The sequence below is a fragment of the Lepisosteus platostomus genome, chromosome 17, assembly GCF_059453375.1.
Source record: "Lepisosteus platostomus isolate fLepPlt1 chromosome 17, fLepPlt1.hap1, whole genome shotgun sequence".
Classification (NCBI taxonomy): domain Eukaryota; kingdom Metazoa; phylum Chordata; class Actinopteri; order Semionotiformes; family Lepisosteidae; genus Lepisosteus; species Lepisosteus platostomus.
In genome coordinates this window covers 21,363,694-21,388,049 of record NC_142627.1, presented here as the reverse complement: position 1 = coordinate 21,388,049, position 24,356 = coordinate 21,363,694, and the positions used below count along the sequence as shown (strand labels likewise).

The 24,356-nt window shown below is 39.5% G+C and overlaps 1 protein-coding gene across 1 annotated transcript; it reads right to left on the bottom strand.

The window, feature by feature from the left end:
* Positions 1–145: 145 nt before the first annotated feature.
* edaradd (EDAR-associated death domain) lies at positions 146–24,306 on the bottom strand. The gene is made up of 8 exons (XM_088610345.1): positions 24,206–24,306; positions 22,927–23,044; positions 20,923–21,159; positions 10,165–10,223; positions 9,333–9,378; positions 7,860–7,930; positions 6,110–6,161; positions 146–4,351 (listed from the first exon to the last, which is right to left on the bottom strand). Exons 3-8 carry the CDS (start codon positions 20,960–20,962, stop codon positions 3,966–3,968), a joined length of 654 nt encoding a protein of 217 aa, XP_088466471.1. The 5' UTR covers positions 20,963–21,159; positions 22,927–23,044; positions 24,206–24,306; the 3' UTR covers positions 146–3,965.
* Positions 24,307–24,356: the final 50 nt, after the last annotated feature.

Genomic DNA, 24,356 nt, shown 5'->3' with positions numbered 1-24,356 from the left:
TCTGCAGATGAATAGTTTTGAATTCTTATTGTACATTATTTCCAAATCAAACATGTGAACATACAAATGTTAGTTATCAAAACCGCTTGTTAATATAAGCTTATGTAGTATCTTCCATTGACCAAGAGATCACTGCAACTTGATGGACAATTAATTTGAATTTTGCTTGTATTACATTTCCCAGGACCAATGTACAATACATGCACTAACAGAAAACCATTTTTAATTGCATTTTTAATTTTCACATGTACACCTTTTGCAAAGTAATTAAACAGTGAAGACATGATCAACTGTACGGCAATTACCTGTTAATACAGAGCACAAGATGAAGAGAGAGCAATAAATATGACCTACTGTATGTTTTCTTAAAGGAGAAAAATGGAATGCTTTGTATGAAGCAACATAGTCATACATTGGTGCAAGAAGTAAATTATAAAACATTTCTTAGAAAAAATTAAGAAATCAGCAGAGATAAATTTTAAGATAAGGCATTTTGAACACACAACATACTTATAGTTGTTACCCAAGAAGAAAGTAAGACCCAACCTCAGCCTTTAATATCACAATGGCACAGATTTTACCTGATACGTAATCTTGTAGAACAACTGAAGTTACAGTGATCAGCCTCGTGAATCCTAGAAGCAAAATACTGATGTAGTTCTACTATTTTTAAAGCAGCATACATGTTTTGCAGAGTCACCGTAATTAAGAATAAAAGCCAAATCCATAGAATCCAATTCATATAACAAATTCCTAATCACTGCACTTGAGCCAGAGGATGTTGTCTTTATTTCCAGGCCTGGTCAAATGCACAAGCTGAAAACCCAAGCATGTGATACGAAGAGCAAAAATAAATTAAAAGAAAAAAAAAACCATCCAGGACCCAGTCTGAAATGAAAAGCGTACAATCATCAAAATAATGCTATAACACCCCATTTCAATATTTCTTTTGCTTTTGCATTTGTAGCTCTAATCTTATTATATAAATTGTTTCCATTACCCACGTGGAACACGTGTCATGTCCATAGCACCCACATACTGCTGTGATCCCAGGAAATAACAGGGCAGCAGGGAAACAGCCAAGCAGTGGTAACTGGGGAGTCCATCTTAAAGGGAATTAGAAACAATCCAAGGATTCGTACCCATAGTGTACATAAGGCCAAGCTTTTATGTGTTTCAATACTGTGCAAAACTGAGTATTTTCCTCCTGTATTTACTAATGAAAAATTACTTTGACTTAGTTGCTTTTGGCTTCCTTTTGGAGCTGCTATTATTATATAACAGAAAATGTTGGTTTAAATGATGAAACATGGTACTGTGTTAACAATCCAGCCAAATATAGTAGATAAGCTTAGGAACTCTTAAAGATAGTTGTAGAAAAATACTCCAGCCTTAACTCTTAGCCTGTCATAGTCCTGTCATATTACAGGTACTTTCCAAGCGGAAAAAACAAACTGATTATCTATTAACATATTCATCAGCTCTTCTAAGAGACAACTATTTTTTCAGATTTCCATAACCCTTAATTTACACTGAGTAATGAAAAACAAGCAAGAGGTACCAATATAAGTGCATTTTGTTCTTTAGGAACTGTGACTGACTGGTACTGTGACCCCAAAACACTTGCTGTTTTCTTATTTAAAACTATTATTTACTGTAGTTTTCCTAGTGCTCATGCTCATCATCATCACTGATCCAGGGCCCCATTCGTCATGATGGGCTCCTTAATTTCTAAAACAAAAGTCACCTTTACCCACCTCCCTCCACAGCAACAAGCAAAGCAGTACCAGAGAGTAAATCCCAGACAGGTACTAGAAACTTGTTGCCCCGATCTAGAGGCACTCTAGTACAGTTACATAAAATGATTTCTTCAGATCTTTGTGGTTAAACAAGCATACTGGTTTATGATGGTTTTCCTGAGCACTACTTCACTTTTTATTCCAGCAATGCGATCAAGTGGCCTCTACACCCTTTACAAGAACCTGGATTGAGGCTTGTGAGGATCTCAGCAGGTGACGATTTCAGCAGACTGGGACAGAAATTACTCCAAAGGTGGGGCACAATTATCGGGGCGCTGCCAGGAGTGAGGCTGCGATGAGTCAGGCAGGTGGCTCCTGTGACATGGTGGGGACATGCAGGCTTGCATGGTGAAAGATGATTGGCTCAATGGAGGGGGGGGAGGGTTACAGGAGCTCGTCTGCTCTTCCTCATTCTCCCTGTGCAGTACTAGGGCTGTTGTCGTAAGATGAGAGAGAGACAAACCAATGATCCCAAATGGCTCGGGGACAAAATTGCAAAATACAAAAAATGTTCAAGAACAAGAAGCACTTTACTCTTCAGGGGGGACCTGCATGGCTCAGTTTATAAATACTCTCTATTGGAATGCAGGTTGAACCCTATGGCCCAGATCTGGCTATATTATTAACCAGCTGTGACTGGGATTTCTCAAGATAAGATAAGATCTTTATTGGCCATATACATTTTCTTGCATTAGGAATTTGTCTTTTCGAATACCCCAGCTTGCTCTCCATGAGACACACAGACAGGGAGAGAGAAGCTGGGGGTCAGAGCGCATGGTCAGCCATTTATACAGCACCCCTGGAGCTGTTGGGGTTAAGGGCCTTGCTCAGGGGCCCAACAGAGGAGGATTCCTCTGCCGGCCGGAGGATACAAACCGGCAACATTCCTGAGCCACAGAGCCACCGCTCCACCCTTTTTTTATTTTAAAAAAAGGGCAGTGCAGTGTCACTGCAAGCAGCAGTAACAAGGATTCGCCTGAGTACTGATAGGGCTGGTGGGTCTGGTCGCCCTTGTCATCCTCGGCTTGTCACACAGCTGACTTTCTAGCCTTATCAATAAGAAATGCAACACTCCTCCAGTCAAAACTCTCTCTCCTGTTCAGGCCCTGCAGGGCTTACAACAAGGAAAATGTTGCATGGCTCCGACAAACTCATGGTTCCTGAGGAAACAGATCATGGTCCTCAGTGCCGCATGCAGATACCAAAGATGGTAGTGCTAAATCAAACTGTTTAATAATTAATGACTCGAAATTGAGAATATAAAAAGAAATCAGTGAATAAAAACTGGAAGCAAATACAATCAGGTATTCTACGGTTCAAGTCATTTCATTCAGCACAATCCTAATCCCTCCACATAAAATCAGTCTAAACCACTGATGGTTTCATGCAGTTCTATACTACAGTTATAATTTCAATTAACAGATGTTTTGACATTTCATCTAGATAAAGGAAAAAAATATTTAATATTTACTTTGATCAATTTTCTTGTATACACAGCAAGGCTCAATACATCAGCTGATTCTTAAAGGAGAAAATTCCACCTGTGCTGAAAAACTGCACTCCATTCATTTCTCTTCTGAGTTATATGTGTAAGAAAAGCTGAAGACACTTCCCTGAAAGTCTGTGAACATTTTGGCATTTTTCTGGAACACAACAGCACTTATTCCACTGCTCAGAACTTAATCTGAAAGAAAGACTACTTTCTAATTCACTGTTTGCTCATGCATTGAGTCTCGAGACGTATCGTTTTACAGTAGTTGAAAGAAAGATATGCAGTAGCTTCTGAAGAGGAATACAGGTGATTCTTTCTTCCTCTGACATCAAGGCATACAGTCAGACAGACTTGCAGGAATCCAAATTAAGCTGAAATGTCCTGATGAACAAGCCCCAGTGATCTCCAACCTTGCTTCGGCATTAAGTTCATTTAAACATGTCAGTTCATTGAAAAGTCTTCACTGATGAGAAAACCACCCCTGAACTGTCTTTCTGTTGTTTTATTTTCCAGGTCACCAGGAAATATCAGATGGAAAAAAAAGTGTTTCCAGAAATCAATCATAGTTTACCTGTTCATTTTTTTCTAAATGCAAGGAAAAAATATCAACCCCACCAAAAAACAAACAGAAGCACTTCACAGAGATAAAAAGAGATAAAAGAGCAAATTCCCAGCTAACGGACTTTTTGCCACCTCTTGGGCCAGTCGTTCTTCACCCACTGCTGCAGTACATTCAGGACGTCAATCCTCTGGTACAGTCTGCAGAGCTCTGTCAGCTCCTTGACAGTCTTATCGTTGTTCCTCTGCAGGAACTCTTGGGTGGGGCTGTGCGTGGAGCCCTGTGTTCGGTGTTCCAGCAGCACCAGTTCATCATAGGTCATCCCCCACTTGCTGGCGAAGTTCTTCCAGTTCTTGATGGTAGAGTAGTTGGGGTCCAGCTTTAGTCGCAGTTTGTAGAGCAAGTCCTCATCGTTCATCAAGTCGCTTATCTTGGGCGGGGGAGCTGAGCAACAGCAAGTCTCACAGGGGCTGTCCTTGAACGGCAGTCGCTTTATGAAATCTGGGAGGAGCAGGATCACACAATGAAACACACGAGAGAAAAAAACCCCAGCTCATTCACAGAAACGCAGCACACTCATGGTCTTCTAGGTCAGATGTTGCACAGTAATTATAAATAATATTGTCTTTAACTGCACTAATGTGTATTTTAGATGCCGTAAAGGGTGGGAAATCGCAGGGGTTTAATCCCTCTTGTCCTATATGTCCTGCCAATATTTCTTTGATTTTAAAAATTAATTTTTCAGCCACATTTTTGTTGCACCCATATACTGGTCAAAGAAACAGGGTCTTGTAATTCTTGACTATTTTAAATGAGTAAGACAGGACAATTATCAAATTAAATAAGAAAGGATAAGTCTTTAAAATTGGATTTTGGATAATACTTAAAGTAAATAATAATTTACTGAGGGGAATATACTATTTTGGAAAGACAGTGTTTTAATGAAAAACAGCAATACTGATACGAGATAACATAAGTACCTTTATTACTTAACAATCTTAACATCATTGCCCTGTTATAATTGGTCGTCCTCATGAAAAATATGCAGCATCTACAGTATCTACAATGAGCACATTTCAAGTAGGAGTATGAGTGGTGTTGCTTCAGGAGACTAAAACAGATGTCCATCATCTTGCCTGGCCAGAACCATCCCCAGACCTCAACCCCCATCACAAACTGCAGGAACTCATAGATTGCGCAATTCAATCCCACAAACCATCACCCCTCATCATCCCAACCTCAACTGATAGTGATTCTGCAAGAAGAATGGGATGAACATAGAATGCAAATATTTCAAACTTTTGTGGAATCCATGGTGCATCCTAAGCTGTTGTTTCTGCCTGCAGTCTCCAAACACATTTTAAGAGAAGGTTAACATCTTGGCAAGTACATAGACAAATTAAATGCTTAACAGAAGGCAGGATCCTTTAACCTGCTTTCTATGATATTAAATTCAGGTCACATGCCGTTTAGCATGTAACAGAATTCAAAAATAGATTTAAATATTTTTGTATTTCTTGTGGATTTCTAGTCATCATTGTAGAAAAGCGAATGTATTTATTTGTGGAGATAGACATATCATCACTTCGAGTCTCTGCACAGTGAGCTACTCGGGAAGCTCATGTTGAGTTCTATGGCTCTCGCTAGTTTCATCCTGGTGCATGTCACCGACCAACTGTGACCAGGATTCTCCCAGCAAGAGCGCACCATTGGCAGAGCTCCACCTGTGTATGGTGGACGTTAGCCTTTGTTCTCCAGGCTCCTGTGACTTCCTACGAGCTTGCAGGCTTACAGTGACATCACTGAGAGACACGCTGGTCCTCCAATCAGGAGCTAGCTCTCCTGAAAAGCACTAGTGGAGCCTGCAGCATGTAAAAAAGATATACGACTTTTACACTGTGGCAATTAATTGGCGATTAAAAATGAAAACCATACTAAGTCGTACCCTAACTTACATATCCACCTATTACAAGCGAGGACTGCGGCTGCCTGGAGCCTATTCCCCAAGCAAGACAGGGCTACACCAGTCCATCACAGTACACACATGTGAAAAAGGACAAATTAGAGACAACAATTAACCTTATCTTTGAAAGGTGAAAGGACACCAGAGCGCCCACACAGACAATACGAAAAATAAAACACACTTTTCGAATCCATAACACACAAGGAAAGTCTCTCAACATTAATTTAATATTTTAGGACTTAAGGGAATGGACTTCTGCTTAAAAGTATCTTTCTTGTAAAATGGGTTTTCTTTACCTGTTGAAGAAATTGTTTCTGTATAAAAGCAATGGCTCTCATTGTCTTCTGGCTGAAAGAAAGAAACATGTTCTTTTAATATTATCCACTGGTAAAGGTCTATAGATTCAAGATGGTGAAATGCAAATAGTTTTCTTACGTAATGAGACATACGTAGCAATTCAAATCTGCATAGTAACACGTAGAGTAAAGCACACCTAACAGGACATTCAATAAAAATAATGGCTTGTATAAAGACATACACTTTTACTGAAATTTCACTCCAATTACTAATGAAGCCATACTTATTTACAGTAGTAAATGCCAGAGAAAAAATATTTTTGTGCTGTTGTTTGCTTGCTTAGGTACGAATGATCACATCATGACTGAAAACATATTTTTAAACTGAAAAGACTTAGAATTCTAATGTTCCAGTTCAGTTATGCAAAATACAATTTTAATTTAGGGGAATTATTCATTAGTCCCTAATGAAGTTTTAAGCATGGCTGGGAAAAGTTCAAAGCCTAGCCTTACCCACCTCTGCAACCCTATGTGAAAACATCTAATTTCTAGCTTAAACAACCAAATTCAGATCATGCTTCCACGCTGCCTTAAATGAGGTTTTGACTAAACCAATGAATGGAAAATTAGCAAAAGTTTCTAAAATGTTTTTAAAAAGTCGGCCATTTACAGCAGGTGACTTCCTTTGCCTTCCAAAAATGCCTGAGCTGTCACATTTTCCAATTCATTAGTGATCACAACAACAGGCCCAAGGCTAAACTGCATATCATATCTATCTGGCAAAACTACTGAGATTATATCTGAAACTGATATTTAAATTACATGTGATAGGACAGCAGGTTCAGACAAGATGCCTGTCCTTATCTGAACTACAGTACCCAGAAAGCTATTGGGATTGATCCGCCACCCTCGGCCACCTGACTAACCGGGTCAACCTCATGGCTGACTTCCGAATCCAGTTCTCCGGGATCTGCTTATTTACAAATCCTGTTATGGCACTTTCCTGCTAGGTTTGCCAGATACATTATATTGCTAGTCCACCTCATGGCACAGACATATTAATACTGAAGACAAATTAGAAATGAATGTTAACTAAGACATTATGTACAGTATTGTTACTGTGGTGAAAATCAGTAAATGACATCCATATCAACTGTAAAATATTTAATATGATTTGCTTGGAATTTCCTTTCAATATACCATATTAATAAAACACTTTTAGACATTTTCTGTGACATACAATTGCTTTGAAATGCTAACTATTCTAAAGGTATTGCACTTAATTATCCACCTATTACCAGAAAGCCTCTTTTTCAGTAAATTGGAGCCTTTGCCAGCAGCACAGGGCACAAGGCAGGACTGCAGCCAGTGCAATGTGCCCATGTCTATCAGAAGGCACACAAGGGACAGTTGATATATGCCAATGAACCCAGCCAGCATGTCTAGAAAGGAAACTAGGACAAAACCTAGATGGAAAAGGGAAGACCATGCAAATCCACAAACAGGCTCCAGCTCCACTTAGTTATCTGAATCGCTATAGAATGGGAGCATGAAATGTTTCTGAAAAAATCTACCTATTTTATAATGCTTAAAATACAGAGTCGGAGAGGCTGTGTTATAAATAAAGCTGATATGGGATTTTAGCTGAAAACCAAAGCCTTATCTCCTACCATCATCTCCTATCTTTCAGTACCCTTGTCCACTTTCTGGAAATGAACAGACACTTCCTGTAACAATTAACTTCCCTTACCTGGGTTATTCTGTGAGACTGAGACATTAAGTAGCCAGGCTTAACAGAGGCTACTTCCATTGTCACTGCATCTAGTGGGCCAGGAGAGCAAAGAAAAACAAATAATTGTGAGATAAAGAACAAGGAAACTAATTCCCTACAATCATCAAAACATTTTTCTTACAAGCATGGTTAATACAAGGCTTAAACATGAATAGATGTCTTGGTGTTACCTAGATAAGCTGGATTGTGTATTGTAGTTGTAATTGGTTTCTGTTAGTCATGTTTAAAATGGACTTTTCTTTTCACGTAGCAAGCTGAAATCAGAACTGCTGTTGTACAAGATGTTGCAGCATCAGAAACACAGGGGGGTCGTGTGCCTTCAGAATTTTAGCGTTTCAAGGTAGGAACTCATTCTTACTAAAAAGCCTGATGGGAAAATCACTATAGAATTAGTGTCCTTCAAATGAACTAGGAAGAGCGCTCCTGTGAACAGTAATGGGGATCAACTCAGTTACAGATTGGAAGAGTACCTACAGATCAACTGAAGCTTTGACTCTGATAATTAGTTCCTCAGTTTTGTACCGTCATCACGGTCAATAAAATGAGATCAAGTACAGCTTTTGTATTGCTCAGGTACCGCAGACAGTACCTCACCAGCCCATGAGTTAATTCTGACAGCATTTGGTCTGACGCCTGCTTCACTTATCAGATCACAAAATTGTATTGAAGATTTTTTTTTCCCCACAATACATCATGAGGGGGAAATCCAGGCTCGTGCAAATAAAAACTAATGTTTATGCGAGAGGAAACTGTGAGCAAACAGATACAATTCAAAATTATTGAACTTCTGAATTTATATGTTTCATATTTTATAGATAGGGAAACGTGATACTTAAATATTTATAAGTGCGACAGGTCTTAACATCCTGAAATGTTCTGCGAACTATCATTAATTACAGTCATCCCTTGCAAAATCAGCCAAAAATTGACCACCCTCAAAACTTCTTTTCTTTGCAGAAACGTCGTGACGGGGAAGCTGCTGCTTTTTTTCCTTCCACTTCTTGAACATCACATGGTACGGCTCGAAGACCTGTCCCAGTCGCCGAACGATTTTAACGCTCCTTTCCACTGAAGGGCCCAGGTGAAGTGTCCTGTCCTCCGGTCCTCGGAGGTCCTGGCATAGAGCTGCAAAAGACTTGGGTATCCATTGCTGTTCTTCCCCGTCCTCTTCACTGGCGTCAAGGTCTTCCTCTGTTAGCTCATCTTTGAGCTCCCCCGGCAGCTCTTCCACTTCCCCAGGTTTCATGTCAGAGGATGGTTAACGGATGCGAAAATACGCCACGCACGTCGTCGCCTGCCTGTACATCCCATGAAAGTTTTTTTGCGGGGGGGGTGACCCACGAATTAACGAAACCGCGAAAAGCGAGGGATGACTGTATTATTTATTTATAGCAAGACACACAGACAGAAATATTTGACTAATATCCTTACCTTTGGGTATAGCGGTGTCTTGAACTGGATATTTTGACTTCAATGACTGCAGGAATTCGGAAAAAAAGTTTTCAAATAACTGTTGTCACAGGATAAAACAAGATATATCTGACTTTGGCACACCAAGTTGTTTATTTTTCCCCAACAGCGAAATAACAGTTCTCGACTGACAGTCTGGGCTGTTTTACTTTTTTAAGTTTTGAACATTTTAACCAAGACACGAGAAGTAAACAAAAAAAAAGTCAAACAGGCTGAGAACGAACAAAAAACACAAACTTGCAAAAAGCACAAAATCTGCTTGTTAAGAATAGAACAGTCAAAATCACTGATGGAATCACAGAATGACTGGATGTATAAAACATCAGAGATACACTGAAAACTATTCTTTTTTCAAAACATTCAAGAGAGAGATCTAATGTTATGGAATGCTCCAGAGTGTTTGTTCTATAGAAACGAACCTCTGCGTTGTGACTGAGGAAATCATCTCATGAAGGTCTAAAACAGTGTACGTGCTGTTTCCTTTGACTGAAAGTCTCATCTTCTTCATATTTTGCTGTTTCAGTTCTCACTAAACAGCTGGTTTCGGATTGTACCAGTTCAGTACAGTAACAAATTTAACTTGATGACATAATGCAAGGCTCTCAAGAGACTCAAGTCTAAAAGTATTACATAAGAATTTTAAAATGAGTATAAAAATTATTTAACTTTAGCTCTAGATTCATTCTTTAATCACAATTATGATTAGATTTGGAGACTTAATGCAAATAGCAGTAAGCTTGGTGATGTTTTCTGAACACCACCTACCCCCCTTTATGGAAGAAATTACTCATACCATTTCTGCTGCAATACTACTGGGATCTGTGTCTTCCACTGGTCCACTGATGATATGAGCTGGAAAGATAAATGAATTGACATCATTGTACGGAAACAGAATCCTCAAGAAACCCTTAGAAAGAAAATGAAAGTTTGTGACTGCATTGGAGGTGTTCATGTAGTTTTAGACAATTAATGATCAGAAAAATCTGGAAAACATGTTGACTGTACTGAATCAGCAATAGCTGGTCTAATGAAGTCATTCACAGCTCACAGCTGTAGTCACAAGGATTTCTGCCTGAGATATGTTTGTTTAGGTAGTACAGTTTTTTACATTCTGTCCACAAACCCACTCCATCTTTAGTGTGTACTGTATGACATACAGAATGGGTTGTACGCATATGAGAGTTCAAATCTCACTCTGTGTATACATAGACTGTACCAATGAGTTGTATGCATTTGAGAATTTCAAATCTCATTGAAAAATTCTCACTCTGTATACACACACACTTAAAATTATGATTCACACACTTATCACACAATCATTCTCCTGGGTTTCTTTTTACTCAGCCCCATGAAACTAAAGCAAATTGTCATCTTCTTGAGCCAAAGGTACAGCAAAGAATCATTTTCCCAACATTTTCTAATTCTTGCTTTTCAAAGGAGACAAAATTAGAAAGTGGCAGTAACTTCCGCTATTACCTAAAAGTCCCATAATCTGCTCTATGGGTAAGTAACTTTCCCCACCTCCTGCTGTTCGGCGGTGGTGTCCTGTGTGTCATCATAGGGGAATCCTGTGATCAGGGAAGTCAAGATTCTGGGCTGTAGCAGCCACAGAGGCCTCTATGGTGAACAAACCCTCACTTTCCAAATTAATACTTTTCTGGAGGATGCAAGAAAGTTCTTGTAGGCAAGGCCTACAAGCATTTTCAGCTATCTGGGCCAACATATAAAAAAATACATCTTTGAAGACAGAAAACAAATTCTTGCCGGCTGTTTTTTGTTTTTGTTCCCTGTATATTTATGTCAGGTGAGTGGACACAGAAAGAGATAAAAGAAATCTGATGCACAGAACCCGATACCAGAAACAGAATAAAAAACAAAAGGCAGTGTGCACTCAAATAACAGTCCCTTACATCTAGATCGGAATTACAAGATTGGTCTCAAGGTGAAATGTTAATTACAAAACTAATAAGTGGTGGCACACGTAATTAAACACAAGCCTGAACTATTTGTTTTTAAGGGAGAAAGACACATCCCAAGAAGCAAACCTGAAGAGGAAATAAAAGCTGCATCACTATGACTGCAGCAGACATTTATAAAGCTGCTAAGATAAACTTCAGTTTAGATGTACAAATTTCCTATTCCATGGATTGATTGTCAAAAATAAAAACAAACATCACCAGCATATTTTTTTAAAAGGGCAAAAAACAAATCACTGCCTTTTTGCCATATAATTCTAACTGCCACCAAACTAAACTAACTAAATGTAACTCACTAAAACTAAACTCAATGGAAAATGTTGTTTTGCTGCTACAACAGAGCTGAAAAAAAATCACACCAACTTTTCTCAGAGCAGCAACAGGGGAAAAGCAAGGCCATTTTATAAAATAACTCTGTCAGCCAGGATCTCTGTAAAGTCATTGTGTGCCGATCGAGCATTTTCAGAAAGGAATGCTGCTGACCTTTCTTAAATTACACTCAATGCAGTACGCTTTTCCCCTCAAAAATCTAGTGTGGAAAGTAACTTTCAAACTTCTACACTGAACACATTGCCTTTTCAATTATTCTTTATTGACCAGAAACCTCTATTACAGATCTTCTTGACTCTAAACTGTATATACAGTTACATAAATATGTTAAAGCTTATCTACTAAAGTCCTCTGCTGATTAACTGCGATTCTGTCATTGATTAAAGTCTTATCATTGCAAAGCTCTGATATTACATATTTAAGTGTTTACGACTTGTGTTAATTGTTTATCAAATGTGATTTCCAAACCCTAGTCTAAAGTGTTGCCCTCTACGGAGACAGAATTGTTTCTTGTCAAACTCCAGTGCAGAAATAAGGCCATCAGCAAACTAGTTCACCAGCACATAGTGAGCATTATTGGTGGTTAAGACGCTGGTACCTGCTAATTCAAGAGTCCAAGATTGCTAGGCTCACTTAGCCAGTTCAGGGAAAGCCACAGTGGTGTTGTGTCAGTTCAAACCAGTGAAATTAAATTTGATAGCTCAAATGAGGTTGCTATTTCGTGATTTTTTATATCAGGACTTAAAGCTTTTTATTCAAAAAGAAAAGAAAGAAAATGTGGTCTTCTACCTGTATTCATATATTGTTTGACACTATTTTTTAAAATCTTGATAACGTTTCTTGGCACTCACTGACAAACTCATTAGACTCAGTATGTTTAGTCTAAAATCTTTACCATTTATGTACAGACATATTCAAAAGCATTGTTTTTAATAAAGTTGCAAAAATGTATTTTTTTTTACCAAAATGTTATGACCTAAGTCCACAACTATGCTTAAAAAGTCATTTTTATCTGAAGAGTAAAGACTAAAGACATTTTATCACCATTAAACGAAAACTATATTCAGACCATTGATGTCACTCAGTAATGGAGTAAAGGCGGTAACGCTTCCTAATCCTCTACTTCTTAGAACTGAACCACCCACTCAAAACACGCGTATTATAGCAACTCCTACAGTATATTGCTGTGAGAACACACATATATGCACAGAGACAAAAAACATCTCAAATTGTTGTTAGTACATGCTTTTGGCCTTTCTCTTTGTTTCTTCCTTGTGTGCCAACTAAAACTTGAATATATAGCCTAATCCTTTCAGAATTCCTTCTCAGGTTACACCAGGCGAGTCAAAGATTGTTGCCTCAGTTCTGTTTCTTTTATGGCTAAACAGGGCTGCTAGGAAGCTGTGTGCTCAGACACATCATCTGCTGCAGGTGCTGAAATCTGTATATCTTACATTTAGCTAAAGGAAAATGTTCAGATCACCATCACAGTTAAAATGCCTTAAATATATTATCTCCAATCTATGATACACCCTTTTATTTGAAAGGGCTCACAGATTACAGAGACATCTTTGTTCTTGCTATGGTTCATTGTGAGAAACCGAGTAATGAACATTAACCCAATCTTTTTTGAAAAACAAAGAAAAAATAGAAATTCCAATCTGAAGAGAACGGTCAGACAGCTGAGCACTTCACTAACTGTACTAATTTTAGTGTGCTTTCAAAAACAGTCTTCATGTATACTGTACTGTAGGTCTCATTTGGAGAATGCATACCTTTAATCTTCAACCTTGTTTGTCATGTTTTAAAATGACAAAATGATAACATGATAAATGACATACCTTTCTTTATCTTCAAAACTCAGACAAACAAGACAATTAAGACAAACAAGACTCCATACCCAACAGATTAAGGAATCACTAGTTGTTCTTCAACACAAATACTCTGACCACAGGTAAGAGTGGCATGCAGTCAGTGCTCCTCGGCACTGGATATCCTGCAAGGTCCTAGTGGCTTAATGGCTTGCAGGAGAATATGCATCGACTGGAGGAGAAATCATGCCAAGCGCATATAAAAAGTTCATTTTGAAGAAAAAGGGCCGCAAACGGAAACTAACGACACATCAAAAATTAAAAATGTACTCTGGTCTCCTACAGATCTAGGACACTTAGCGGTAAATTCAATAAAAATGCTTTTTACTATCCCACAATCTGGCTCTTAAAGGCCATTATTAAGAGGGTGAGGTTTAGTATCCAATTGATCCAGTCCTGCTCCGCCGACAGCGAGGTGGCTGAGGTGTTCATAAGATAAGGAGTTACAGGAGGCAGGAAATGCCCCCAGGAGAAACTGCCTGGTCTCGGGACGCTGTGATGCTGTCAGTTTCAATTACTTATAAGACGACCAAACCTTAACAGTGGTGGGTATTCAAGTAACTGTAACCAGGATTCCCTTAATAAACCTGTGAGAAGAACCTTCCAGAACACCACCTCAAGATCTCCAGCTAATGCCCTCATCTTTGACCATTCACCCACGCTGGACTTTCTCCAATTTGTTCGTTTTAAATTCCGTAGATACAATTGCACTACTTGAATTTTTGTCACCTAAAAGAAACCGTCCAGACGTTCAATAAATAATCTAGGTGCATTCCTTATGTTGTCAGAAGATCACTTTCCTGTCTTCCATCCATTTTTAAAGTGTACAAATGGTTAAAACAACGCATAAAAGGATAATATATGTGTACAACCTAACAGCACTAAACACAATGTAATCAGTGAACATTGTTTCCAGGTTTTGAGAACTTTGCAACATGCAAATACTTGTTCTGGACAGAGTTCAAAAAATTAATTATAAGCCACTTCATAATATATTCCTTTTGGGTGAACGTATTCTACAATGAACCCAAACTCTCCTTTCATTGACCACCCACATCTTATTTTAACAGTTTGAAGAGTGCTTGTGAGGTTCGATATGCTGATTGCACACTGTAAAAGCTAGAGAAATACTTTATTACTGAATTCCATGAATCCTCCTGCAGCATGTAACAAAGACCATGAAGAGCCATTTAACATTTTGACACCTAACTAGCAGCTGAATGATTGCTATGAAATACAGTGTAAAAGACCAATATGTGTTTTTTTAAGAATTAACAGCAATTCAAATGGTTTAAATAAATAGAACATTTAAGTTTACACTGCGCACTTGGTGTTGTTTTGAGCCTTTATTCCAAGCCAGATGGCAGAGCATGAGTAGGCAGATCAATCATAAAGACTACAGGCCATCCAGCACAGCAGGTGTGAAAAACTGCATCTTTTTCAAATCAAGGTCATAAAAAATAGTTTCTCTTCATACAGTAGGTGACGGCCTGGTATATAACAAATGGTGTGACACGTAATCTCAATGTGTGGATTTCAATTCATAAGTAACTTTCCATGAAATCCATCACTGCAAACTTCAAAATGAGCACTAAGCAGCTGGCCAAAGTTTAAGCAGAAGCAATTTGCAATACAGACATGCAGACTGAGTCTGCCAACTTGAATTCCACCTGACAAGTTATTTATTAATATACAGATATACAGTACATAGCCCCAAAACAATTCAGATGTTTAACTGAAAATGTATCATTTCAGTCACTTGTGCTGAGCTGTCCTAACATGATAAAGCACTTACTGTGAGAAAAACAAAGGGGTAGGGATAATAATGTGAAAACATTTAGCAGTTGTGGATATGACACACAATTACACATCCTCTCAGGGGGAAAGGGGGACTCTAGTTCACGGCTAGAATAAAATTATATCTAGACAAACAGTTCTGTGCCAAAGTTTGGGTTTGTTTAAATGGTACAAAAGTGAAGCCATATAAGACATACAAAAACCATAAGAAAAATCTAACAAACCCATCCGGACATTTGGTATAAAGCTTCCTGAAGTGGTACTGCCAGCCATACAGTCCAAACATGACCTGATGCATGAGGACAGAAAATGAAAAGGAAGACATACAAAGTAGTAAGTCTGTAGCATCCTGTACCTTCAGTATAGGAAATGTTGAAAAAATGCAAATATGCATAAAAATCACATTGTACACGTAAAAATGAAACAGACTATAAACCACACCGTGAGTTACTGGCTGTCATAGAAGCAATCACAAAGTGCCCCACTCTCAGAGACTATAAAGCTATAAGCAGTGATACCGTTCCACTGGCATGAATGGGATGCGAATGCTACTGTATGGCTCCTAGGAAGGAAATGTCACATGGTAATCCTGCACAAGCCTAGCTACCGAAGGCTACACCACAGACAGATCACAGCCTGCCATCTTGTTTCTGAAGACGCAGCGCGAGGCTTCCACGGCCCTGTTGATAACACAAGTGGTTCAGACAGAAAGATGCAGTGATGCTCTATACTGCGTATGAGAGTATATTCTCTACTAGATGCCCAGAGAAGCACTGGAGATACCGCTAAGAACAGGAAGAACCAGGCTAGTAAAAGAGATCAAAATGGATGTTGATTTCTATAGCCCAGTAAAGTCTTTTCATTGTTACCTTTCCTCAACAAGGTTAAGACAGACAGCTGAACATGCATTGAGACCACTTCCATTTTATACATGATGTACTATACATGAGTTTTAAAAATGAAACTGAAGCTCACAACTGGGATCTCTACTTGTCTGTCACCTCTCTCGTAGAGAACACAAAGTGAGGCGGTCCCATCTTCTCTTTGTACCCATGCAGACAACTGTTGGATTTCACCCCCCTAAGGTTTACAGTTCGATTTAGGGTAATTAGAAGCAAATGACAAATGTCTTCAAATGTGCGTCACAGGCAATTCTCAAGTCAATTCTCAAACTCACATCACAATAGTCAGCACTGCAGTTCAGCTGACTAACTGTAAGCCATGTGTTCTTCCTAGTTCTTCCTAGTCTGTGGGGGTTCACAGAAAGAGCACAGGGGTTCGGGTGTGTAAAATCAACATTCAACAAGCAGAAAAGCCCCGGCAGCAAATATAAAAATAACAGTAGCTTTAAGCTATACTGATTCGTTATTTAAATGCAATCGTATTCCAAAACTGAAGCTTCTTGGCGAGAGTGACCTCTCGAAAACAGACCTGCAAGGGAGATAAGGTTGAGAACCCCTGCTCCACTGGACAGCGGATGCCAGTTTTAGACGTCCCCCTGCTCTGGTCAGCGGGAATCTCACCTCATAACGTCCTGTCGACCACATGGCGAGACTGCTGCACGAGCCATTGTTTCAGCATCACTAGCACCAGTGTAATTCCCGAACCCTTCAACATGACAGCACCCCTCCATGCCAACCTTTACTCAGGTCTAAAGCCACGTTTATACACACATCCCTGACCCCTGTTTGATTGACAATATTGCCAAGCTAGCTCATTACTGTTGTAGTCCCCTGCCAATTCAACTTTATACGCAGTTTTGTGGTAGTTTCACTTCACCAGAGGCAGGGGTTCTAATGGAAATGGAAGCACAGCAAATAAATTATACTTCTGCTGCTTTGCTTTTGATATCAAAAGTAGATATAAAGGAAAGAATATCATATAAAACAACAACAGTTTGGTGGATATTTGTATAGGTACTGACAGTAATTGATCATGGTCTAAAGCTGTTCTAAAGCCTACCTTCTGTTTCTGCCTTACCTAGCAACAAAGTCAGTGATGATGTCAAACTTCAGCTGAACTGAGTTCTCAGCTGTGCCACCAGCACCTGAAACTGTCAAGCACAGTAACTCTTGGCAGAACTTCACAGAGACTTGACAACAAGGATCACCCATTTCTTTGCTCTTATGCACTGGCCCACTGTATAGTTAGAACTTAATCTGGCCCCGGATCTGGGCCGATGCATACATTAAACTCAGTCACCAGCAAACTGCACCACTGATCTGCATGTTGTGGCACAGGAACATCCTACAACTTGTGTGCAACGCCAGTCTATGTGTGTGTCATTATCTCCACGCCTGCGGTGGGTTTCTCATGCAGCAGTCCCTGCTTAAAAGGTGATATTCACATTTTTTGGGGGAAAAACTTTTTGCAATATTTACAAACAGTGAACTAATGTCACAGCCAAAATGAAAATGTCAAAAGCCAAAATGATCAAACTGGTAAGTGACATATAAATAGTTTCAGTATGAGCCAGCACTTAGGATCTAGTTCAGTCAAGCCCCCTTCTAAAATTATCCAGTGAACCTTCCAAATATATTATCCATACGAAACACAAAACCTTGTAATTGCAAAATTGCCTTGAAATGAAAAGTTAATGTTTGTAAAGCATCAACTGTCAGCATTTAGAAGCACTACAAACTGAAGCAAACTGTAGTATGAGCTGCCTGATCAGAAACAGCCAAAGGAAGGATGGACAGAGTTGGGTACAGTGTACTCCGCTAACTTTATATCCTTCCTGTGCAGTCTAAAGTACAGTCTCTCCTGCAGACACTTTCACCTCCTTGGCTTACAGGAGGCCATCAGTCACTTTCTGACTCAGGGACAACACCTAGCAAAGTCATCAATGCTTTTAAAATGTTTTTTTCATGGTATAAGAAAGAATGATTTTATCACCCCACCTCCCATTTTGCATTAAAGTGTGTTCAATAACACCTGCAAAGTGAAACCATGCACACTGTTTAAAAATGAATTCAAAACGAGGACAATTTTTAGCTGTTTTTCAGCTAAAGCAAAAGACATACCAGACTGAGACGGCCTGTAAAATCTATCTTATACTCACATTTAGAAAACAACAGCTTTAACTTTGATTGCTTGGTCTACAAAATGCATAGTTCAATAGGAAGAGAGTCTCAAATGATTCTCCATCTCATAATTTGCAAAAATATAATCAACCTCACACCTGGACCCACTCTGGGGAGGAGTGCTCAGGACTTGTGACATACTGGACAACGGCTGTACACGGTCACATGTTTCTTGAAACATTAATGTTGTACTCTTGCACAAGGTTCTTCAATTAAATTATTTCTGCAAAACACCCAACTATATAATCCTGTACAAATATAAACTGGTTTGGATAAAACATGACAGGCAGCATGTCGGAGCAGTGGTCAGTACTGCTGCCTTGCAGCACTGGGGCCCTGGGTTCAATTCCAGACCTGGGGTGCTGTCTGTGTGGAGTTTGCTTGTTCACGCTGTGTTTGTGTGGGTTTCCTCTGGGCGCTCTGGCTTCCTCCTACAGTTCAAAGATATACTGATAGCTAAATTGGCTTCTGTGGAATTGGCCCTGGTGTGCGTGTCTGTGTGTGTCTGTGTGTGCCCTGAAATGGACTAGTGTCCTGTCCAGGGTGTACCCTGCCTTGTGCCCGTTGCTTGCTGGGATAGGCTCTGGCTCCCCTATGACCCAGAATTGGACGAAGTATCTAGAAAATAGAGGGCTGAATGGAAAAATACTTATCAAACATAGTAGCAGTGCTGTATATTTAGCTGTATATTTAGCAGTAACATAAACCATAAAAACTAGTGACTTCAGGAACTGCAGTGATTCAAAACAAATGAACAAAATCAAAATACAATCAACCGTTCGAAAGTGAGCAATTTCATGCACGGCAAGGGATTCAGGCTCGCAGTAAATTAAAAGATGTTTTTACCTCTAGAGACATCAATCATTTTCCTTGTACTGCAACAAGCAACAGCAAGCCATGTTACGTGAAGACACGGGTTGCTTCAGAAACACGTCGGAAATACGTTTAAAAGGTCAGAATTTCACCATGTCAGAAAGGTCCAGACCTCACAGTCCAGTAGGCTGCGTGGAGATTTGACTGGCATCTCTCGCTCGGGACCCGTTATTATCAATGTTATTATGAATCACACACTAGCCCAAAGGCTATTTTAAAAATAGCGACCCCGCGGCGATGCATCACTACCGCAACTGCGGGGAAACAAGCTCGTCCACACGCCTACTTCCTTCCCCTTGTTCTTGCTGCAAACTTAGAGGTGGCTGGTGAGTGAAATCTTTAAAATCCCTTTTAAATGTTTCACTCCTGTACGCGAGTAATTCTGAGGAACGCATTGCACAAGAGCTTTCTGAAGGGCGAGATCATTTAAGAGTACATGAGGTTTGCCAGAACCTATTTAAAAGTCAGGTTTAGGAGAGGGAAAGAGCTTGCATTATTCAAGTTGTGACTGAACTCTGGATTAATAACGCTACCACTGAGATAGCTCTCTGCACGTTACCACTTGCTGTTGGGTCTTTGAAGTGGGAATTTTTATATTTCAAGAGGGAAAAAAAGCATGTCATTTAAAATTACCTTCGGGAGGTAGGAAAATGTGGTTAACGCTTTCACGGCAGGAAAGGAGCTTTCAGCTAAGGAGGTTAATAAAATGACACCATTCACTCTGCAATCAAGACTAAAAGAAATTTACAGAATCTCATGGAAATGATTCCAAATACAACTTTGTCGCATTTATTACCACCCAGTGAAATAACTATAAGATTTAAGTAAGGCAAACAACAGCCAGGAAACATAAATTGACATTACATTATATTATTGCAACTATTATTTACTGTACCTGCAATAATGTACCCATATTATCTATATTGTCAGTTGACCTGAATAGAGGCGTCTGTTACAATAGCAGAAATAGTAAAATAACTCGATAAAGTGATGGTCCTACCGAAAACTGTTTAAAATATCGAAGAACAAACGTTTATTACAGGTAATGCGATCGTAAACGAGACTTTAAAAATCGGTGGGAATCCGCTTGTTAAGGGAGAGCAATGTTTCGATCGGAAAACGTTTTCACCAAGAAAAGATGTTTCATCTTTGTTTCCTATCCCAGTCGACATCTGAACAGCACCTCTGCGCCGTTAAATACACGACAAAATGCCACAGGGTCACAGCTCGTGGAAGATGACGCCTTCACGGGAATGGTTTTAGGATGAATTATTCTAAAATGGTCCATTCTTTGTACTGTATATTCTTCAAATGATAACATATTCTAAAATATTTGACAGTCTTGTTCTAGATATGTTTTCGCCTGCATATAAAACGGCTGAACAAAAGAATTTTCGAAAACATTGCAGAACTGATCCCACGAAGGTACTAAAGGCAGAGTACCAGCAGTATGTTAAGAAGTAACGATAATATGCGTATTTAAAGACTCAATATCAGACCTTTCAACGCCTCATGTCACAGGGAGCACTGTAACAGTTGCAGCCCTGCTAACTGCTAACTCTCCGTAAAAAAAAAAGAAAAAGAGAGAGAAAGAAAGAAAGAAACCACGGGGGACGCTTACCATAGCAAGCGTGCTCCTCAATCTTGTTCAAGCTCGCCATGCCGCGGAGCCTGGGGAGAGCAGAAGAGGGGAAGACGGCGATCAGCGACGAGGGACCCGCACCGACCTGCAGCGCCCTGCTGCGCTCTCGCTGGCGTCTGCGGTACCTGCACCTGAGCGCTCTCCTGCGCTCTCTCGGGCAGGCGGAAGTCCCACACAAAAGACACGCGAGTTCAGGCTCGGCGTTCAAGCTTCGGACTGGGGACGAAATTAAAATAAATAAATAATAATACTAGTAGTAGTAAGAAGAAGGATTTCGGATCTCCCGCTAGATGTTTACCATCCAGCGCTTTCTCTTCGCTCTAACACTTTTTTTTTATTTTCCATTGCCTGGCCATTGAAGGTGCTCATGTACCCGTGTCACACCGACAAAAAAAAAAAATTCCTCTGCGTGGGGTATACGGACGTTCCAACGAAAAGAGGAAACTACGAAGTCACTAGCGCCGCACAACTGAAAAAAAAAAACTTGTCTGGACGTGTGGGGCTACGACATTACAAGAAAAAAGTAAAAATAGCAGCATAATTCTGTAGCTCAAGTGCATTATTCTGTGTACTTTCTAAACATCGATAGATGTTAGAAGATGATAGAAGTCTCTTGTGTCTCAATGATTTTGAGCTGTAAGGGCATTCACGTAATAGGAATTTCCATTTGATTGAATATAATTATTTTTCACTGGGATTTCTTTATATATGTATTGCCACAAAAACTGAATACTGTCCACTGCGTAAATATCGGGTCATTACCTCAAATGGCAAAGCACAATCGTGATTACAGGACTATGTCATCAAAAATAACCTGGAAAACATGAGGATTACAAAAAAAAACCTTCAGGCTTTCGAAATTTCAGAAAAAAAAGCTGAGACGTTTGTTTAATATTTATAAAGATGTATATGTTAGTTTGAGAATTGATATTGGGTTCCAGTAAAGGTTATTATTTGTTTTCAGAAAGTTTTATCATTAAAATAGAAGGATCTGTATGATTTTGTTTTCACTCTGTCATTATAGAGTGTTTTGTGTGACACAAAATCCCAATTAAATACATTGAGTCCATGTTGTAAAACAAATAAAATGTGAAAAGGTCAGAGGGTTGAATTCTTTGATAGTCACTGTATGTTTGCAGTGGACTCTGTAAATGACAAGTACTATCATGCAGGTGCACTAAGATGGAATGCAAAATCTATAAAACTCACCACAAAATCAGGAAATGCAGAGAAAGGGGATTTTTTATATGTAGCCCCAATTACTAATGTTTACAGAGGCACAACTTCAGTTTCATAATTTGCATAATTACATTTTCCTCACCTTTATCAAACAGATGACCATTTATCAGGGTGTTGTTCACCGATTCGTCCCCAAGCCAAATTCAGAACCAGCGAAGAGATCAAACAGAAGTGAAACAGCAAGGACAAAAGTGTCCCCCTACTTCTTGAGGTGTGAATTTTAGGAAAGGTGTCAGAATACAGTAAAAACTTCTACTTTTGTATATTTGTTTTGGATACCCAGTTTTGTGTTCCCTATTTTTGTCCAAGCATAGTGCAGGCTCGTGCTGCGTTTTATAATCAGGATAGCTTAGCATAGATCCCAACCAGATTTCCTCAATAGCCAACAGAAACTCCTGGGCAGAGTTTGCAAGGAAAGTGAATGGGAGGGAGTAGGAGGAATTAACTAGAGCAGGCTTTCAGATGTTGCCAACGGATCAGACTTTGTCAGAATGTGAGGTTATGTAACTATTCTCTCTAACTACTTCCTCTTCCCTGTATTGACTGTTTGTCCTTTGTCGGTGCATTTTGCATCTAGTTAAATTAATTATATATATATAGTATTTGGCAACAATGGCAGAACATTGTGATACATAATTTTTGTGGTTTTAGTTTGTGTATGTAAGATAAAATAAACAGATTCATTTTAGTCTGGCTATTTTTTCTCTACAACATTACCGTCCTAAATAATAAAAAAAGACATACCAGCAGGTTAATTGGCTTGTGGGGAAATTGTGGGATGGACTGGCATCCTGTCCAGGGTGTACCCTGCCTTGTGCTTGCCGCTTGCAAGGATAGGCTCCGGCTCTCCTGCCCCCCTGAACTGGAACAAGTGGTTAGAAAATGGGTGGATGAATGTGGTTTTATGATGCTGTGACAATATCTCATGGCCTTGTAGTGTTCCGCAGTGTTTTTTTACCAATGTGACTATGTGGCCATCTGACTAACATTTTTCAGTCTTGTTTTGTAGAGAACATATACCCTGGATCTTTCAGTTTTTGCAGTGCTGTATTTTTCTGCTGTCACAATGCTGTCAGAATTGTTGCAATGTGGCTGCAACAGTATTTGGTTAAGTTGGAGGTGTTTAGAACAAGGCGAGCTCTTGTGTATAGCCTGTTTATGTTCTTATACTGTATACTTAGACCATGAATTCTTTAATAAAATCAAAGATGTGGATGCGATTATTTTGCAAGAGATCTGAAGCTGTTCAGACATGTCCATTCAGTGCTCCTCAGGCTACAGGAGTTCAGAGCATCCAGCCTAGAACAGATTGTAATCAGACATGAGAGACTTTATAATAGTGTGCAGTGTGGTACAGAGGGGTCTCCCTCACAGCTAAACTCCAGGACTGCAGACTGATTTCTGTCTGCACGCTACATGACCCCCTCTGAATATCTGTGTTAAAATGTCAATACTCTTCATTATCTCCACAGATCTGCCATCATTTCAGGCCCAATGCCTGAGTTGTTTAGCACACAGTGGAAAAATCACACTTTTGGACAGTCCCCTTTATACCACACACAGGAAAGATCACACTTGTCGTAAGAGGATGGGAATCGTTTGTGCATTTCGACAAGGCACATCATTAATGACAGGGTCATATGTCAGCTGTTAAAGGAAGCAGCCTGGATCCTTCTTCAATTAATATTTATATGCAACACCTCTTTTTGAGTTCACAGTTAAATCAATTCTCTTATGAAACTACGAAATCAAACACAATTATCAGTCGTGTTTCAGGCTGCAACCACATCTGACATATTCATTTGTAGATCATGTGTTTGCCATGAATGACTTTTATCAGGCTCTGTCGGAGAGCTGGAGTCGAGACAGGCTGATGTGCAAGCTCTCTTTAAGGAAAAAAAAAAAAAGATTTTCTGTTTGAAATGATCACTATGTCTATCCGGACTACCTAGTCCACAAGCTTCAGTATGTGTTTTTTTTTTCGCCGCAGCCAGATATGAAACGAGAAGAAGAAGATCTTCACCTTTCCGATGTCACCTCCTCATCGCGAAGTAGATCTCGTAATTTTGTAGTTCTCACCGCTTGTTAGGCACCGTGCGTTTACGCAGCTGAAGTGTGCTTCCTCCACCTCTCGAGTGTTTGAATGGTTATTTTTATAAACGCCGCAGGGGGGC

What these genes read in the sequence shown, in the direction of transcription:
- edaradd (XM_088610345.1), bottom strand. Translation starts at nt 20,962, where the DNA reads ATGGCGAGCTTGAACAAGATTGAGGAGCACGCTTGCTATG. An exon ending in GTAGTATTGCAGCAGAAATG is followed by an intron (nt 9,379 to 10,164) that starts GTATGAGTAATT and finishes GAATTCCTGCAG; the next exon opens with TCATTGAAGTCAAAATATCC. An exon ending in AGAAACAATTTCTTCAACAG is followed by an intron (nt 4,352 to 6,109) that starts GTAAAGAAAACC and finishes TGCTCCTCCCAG; the next exon opens with ATTTCATAAAGCGACTGCCG.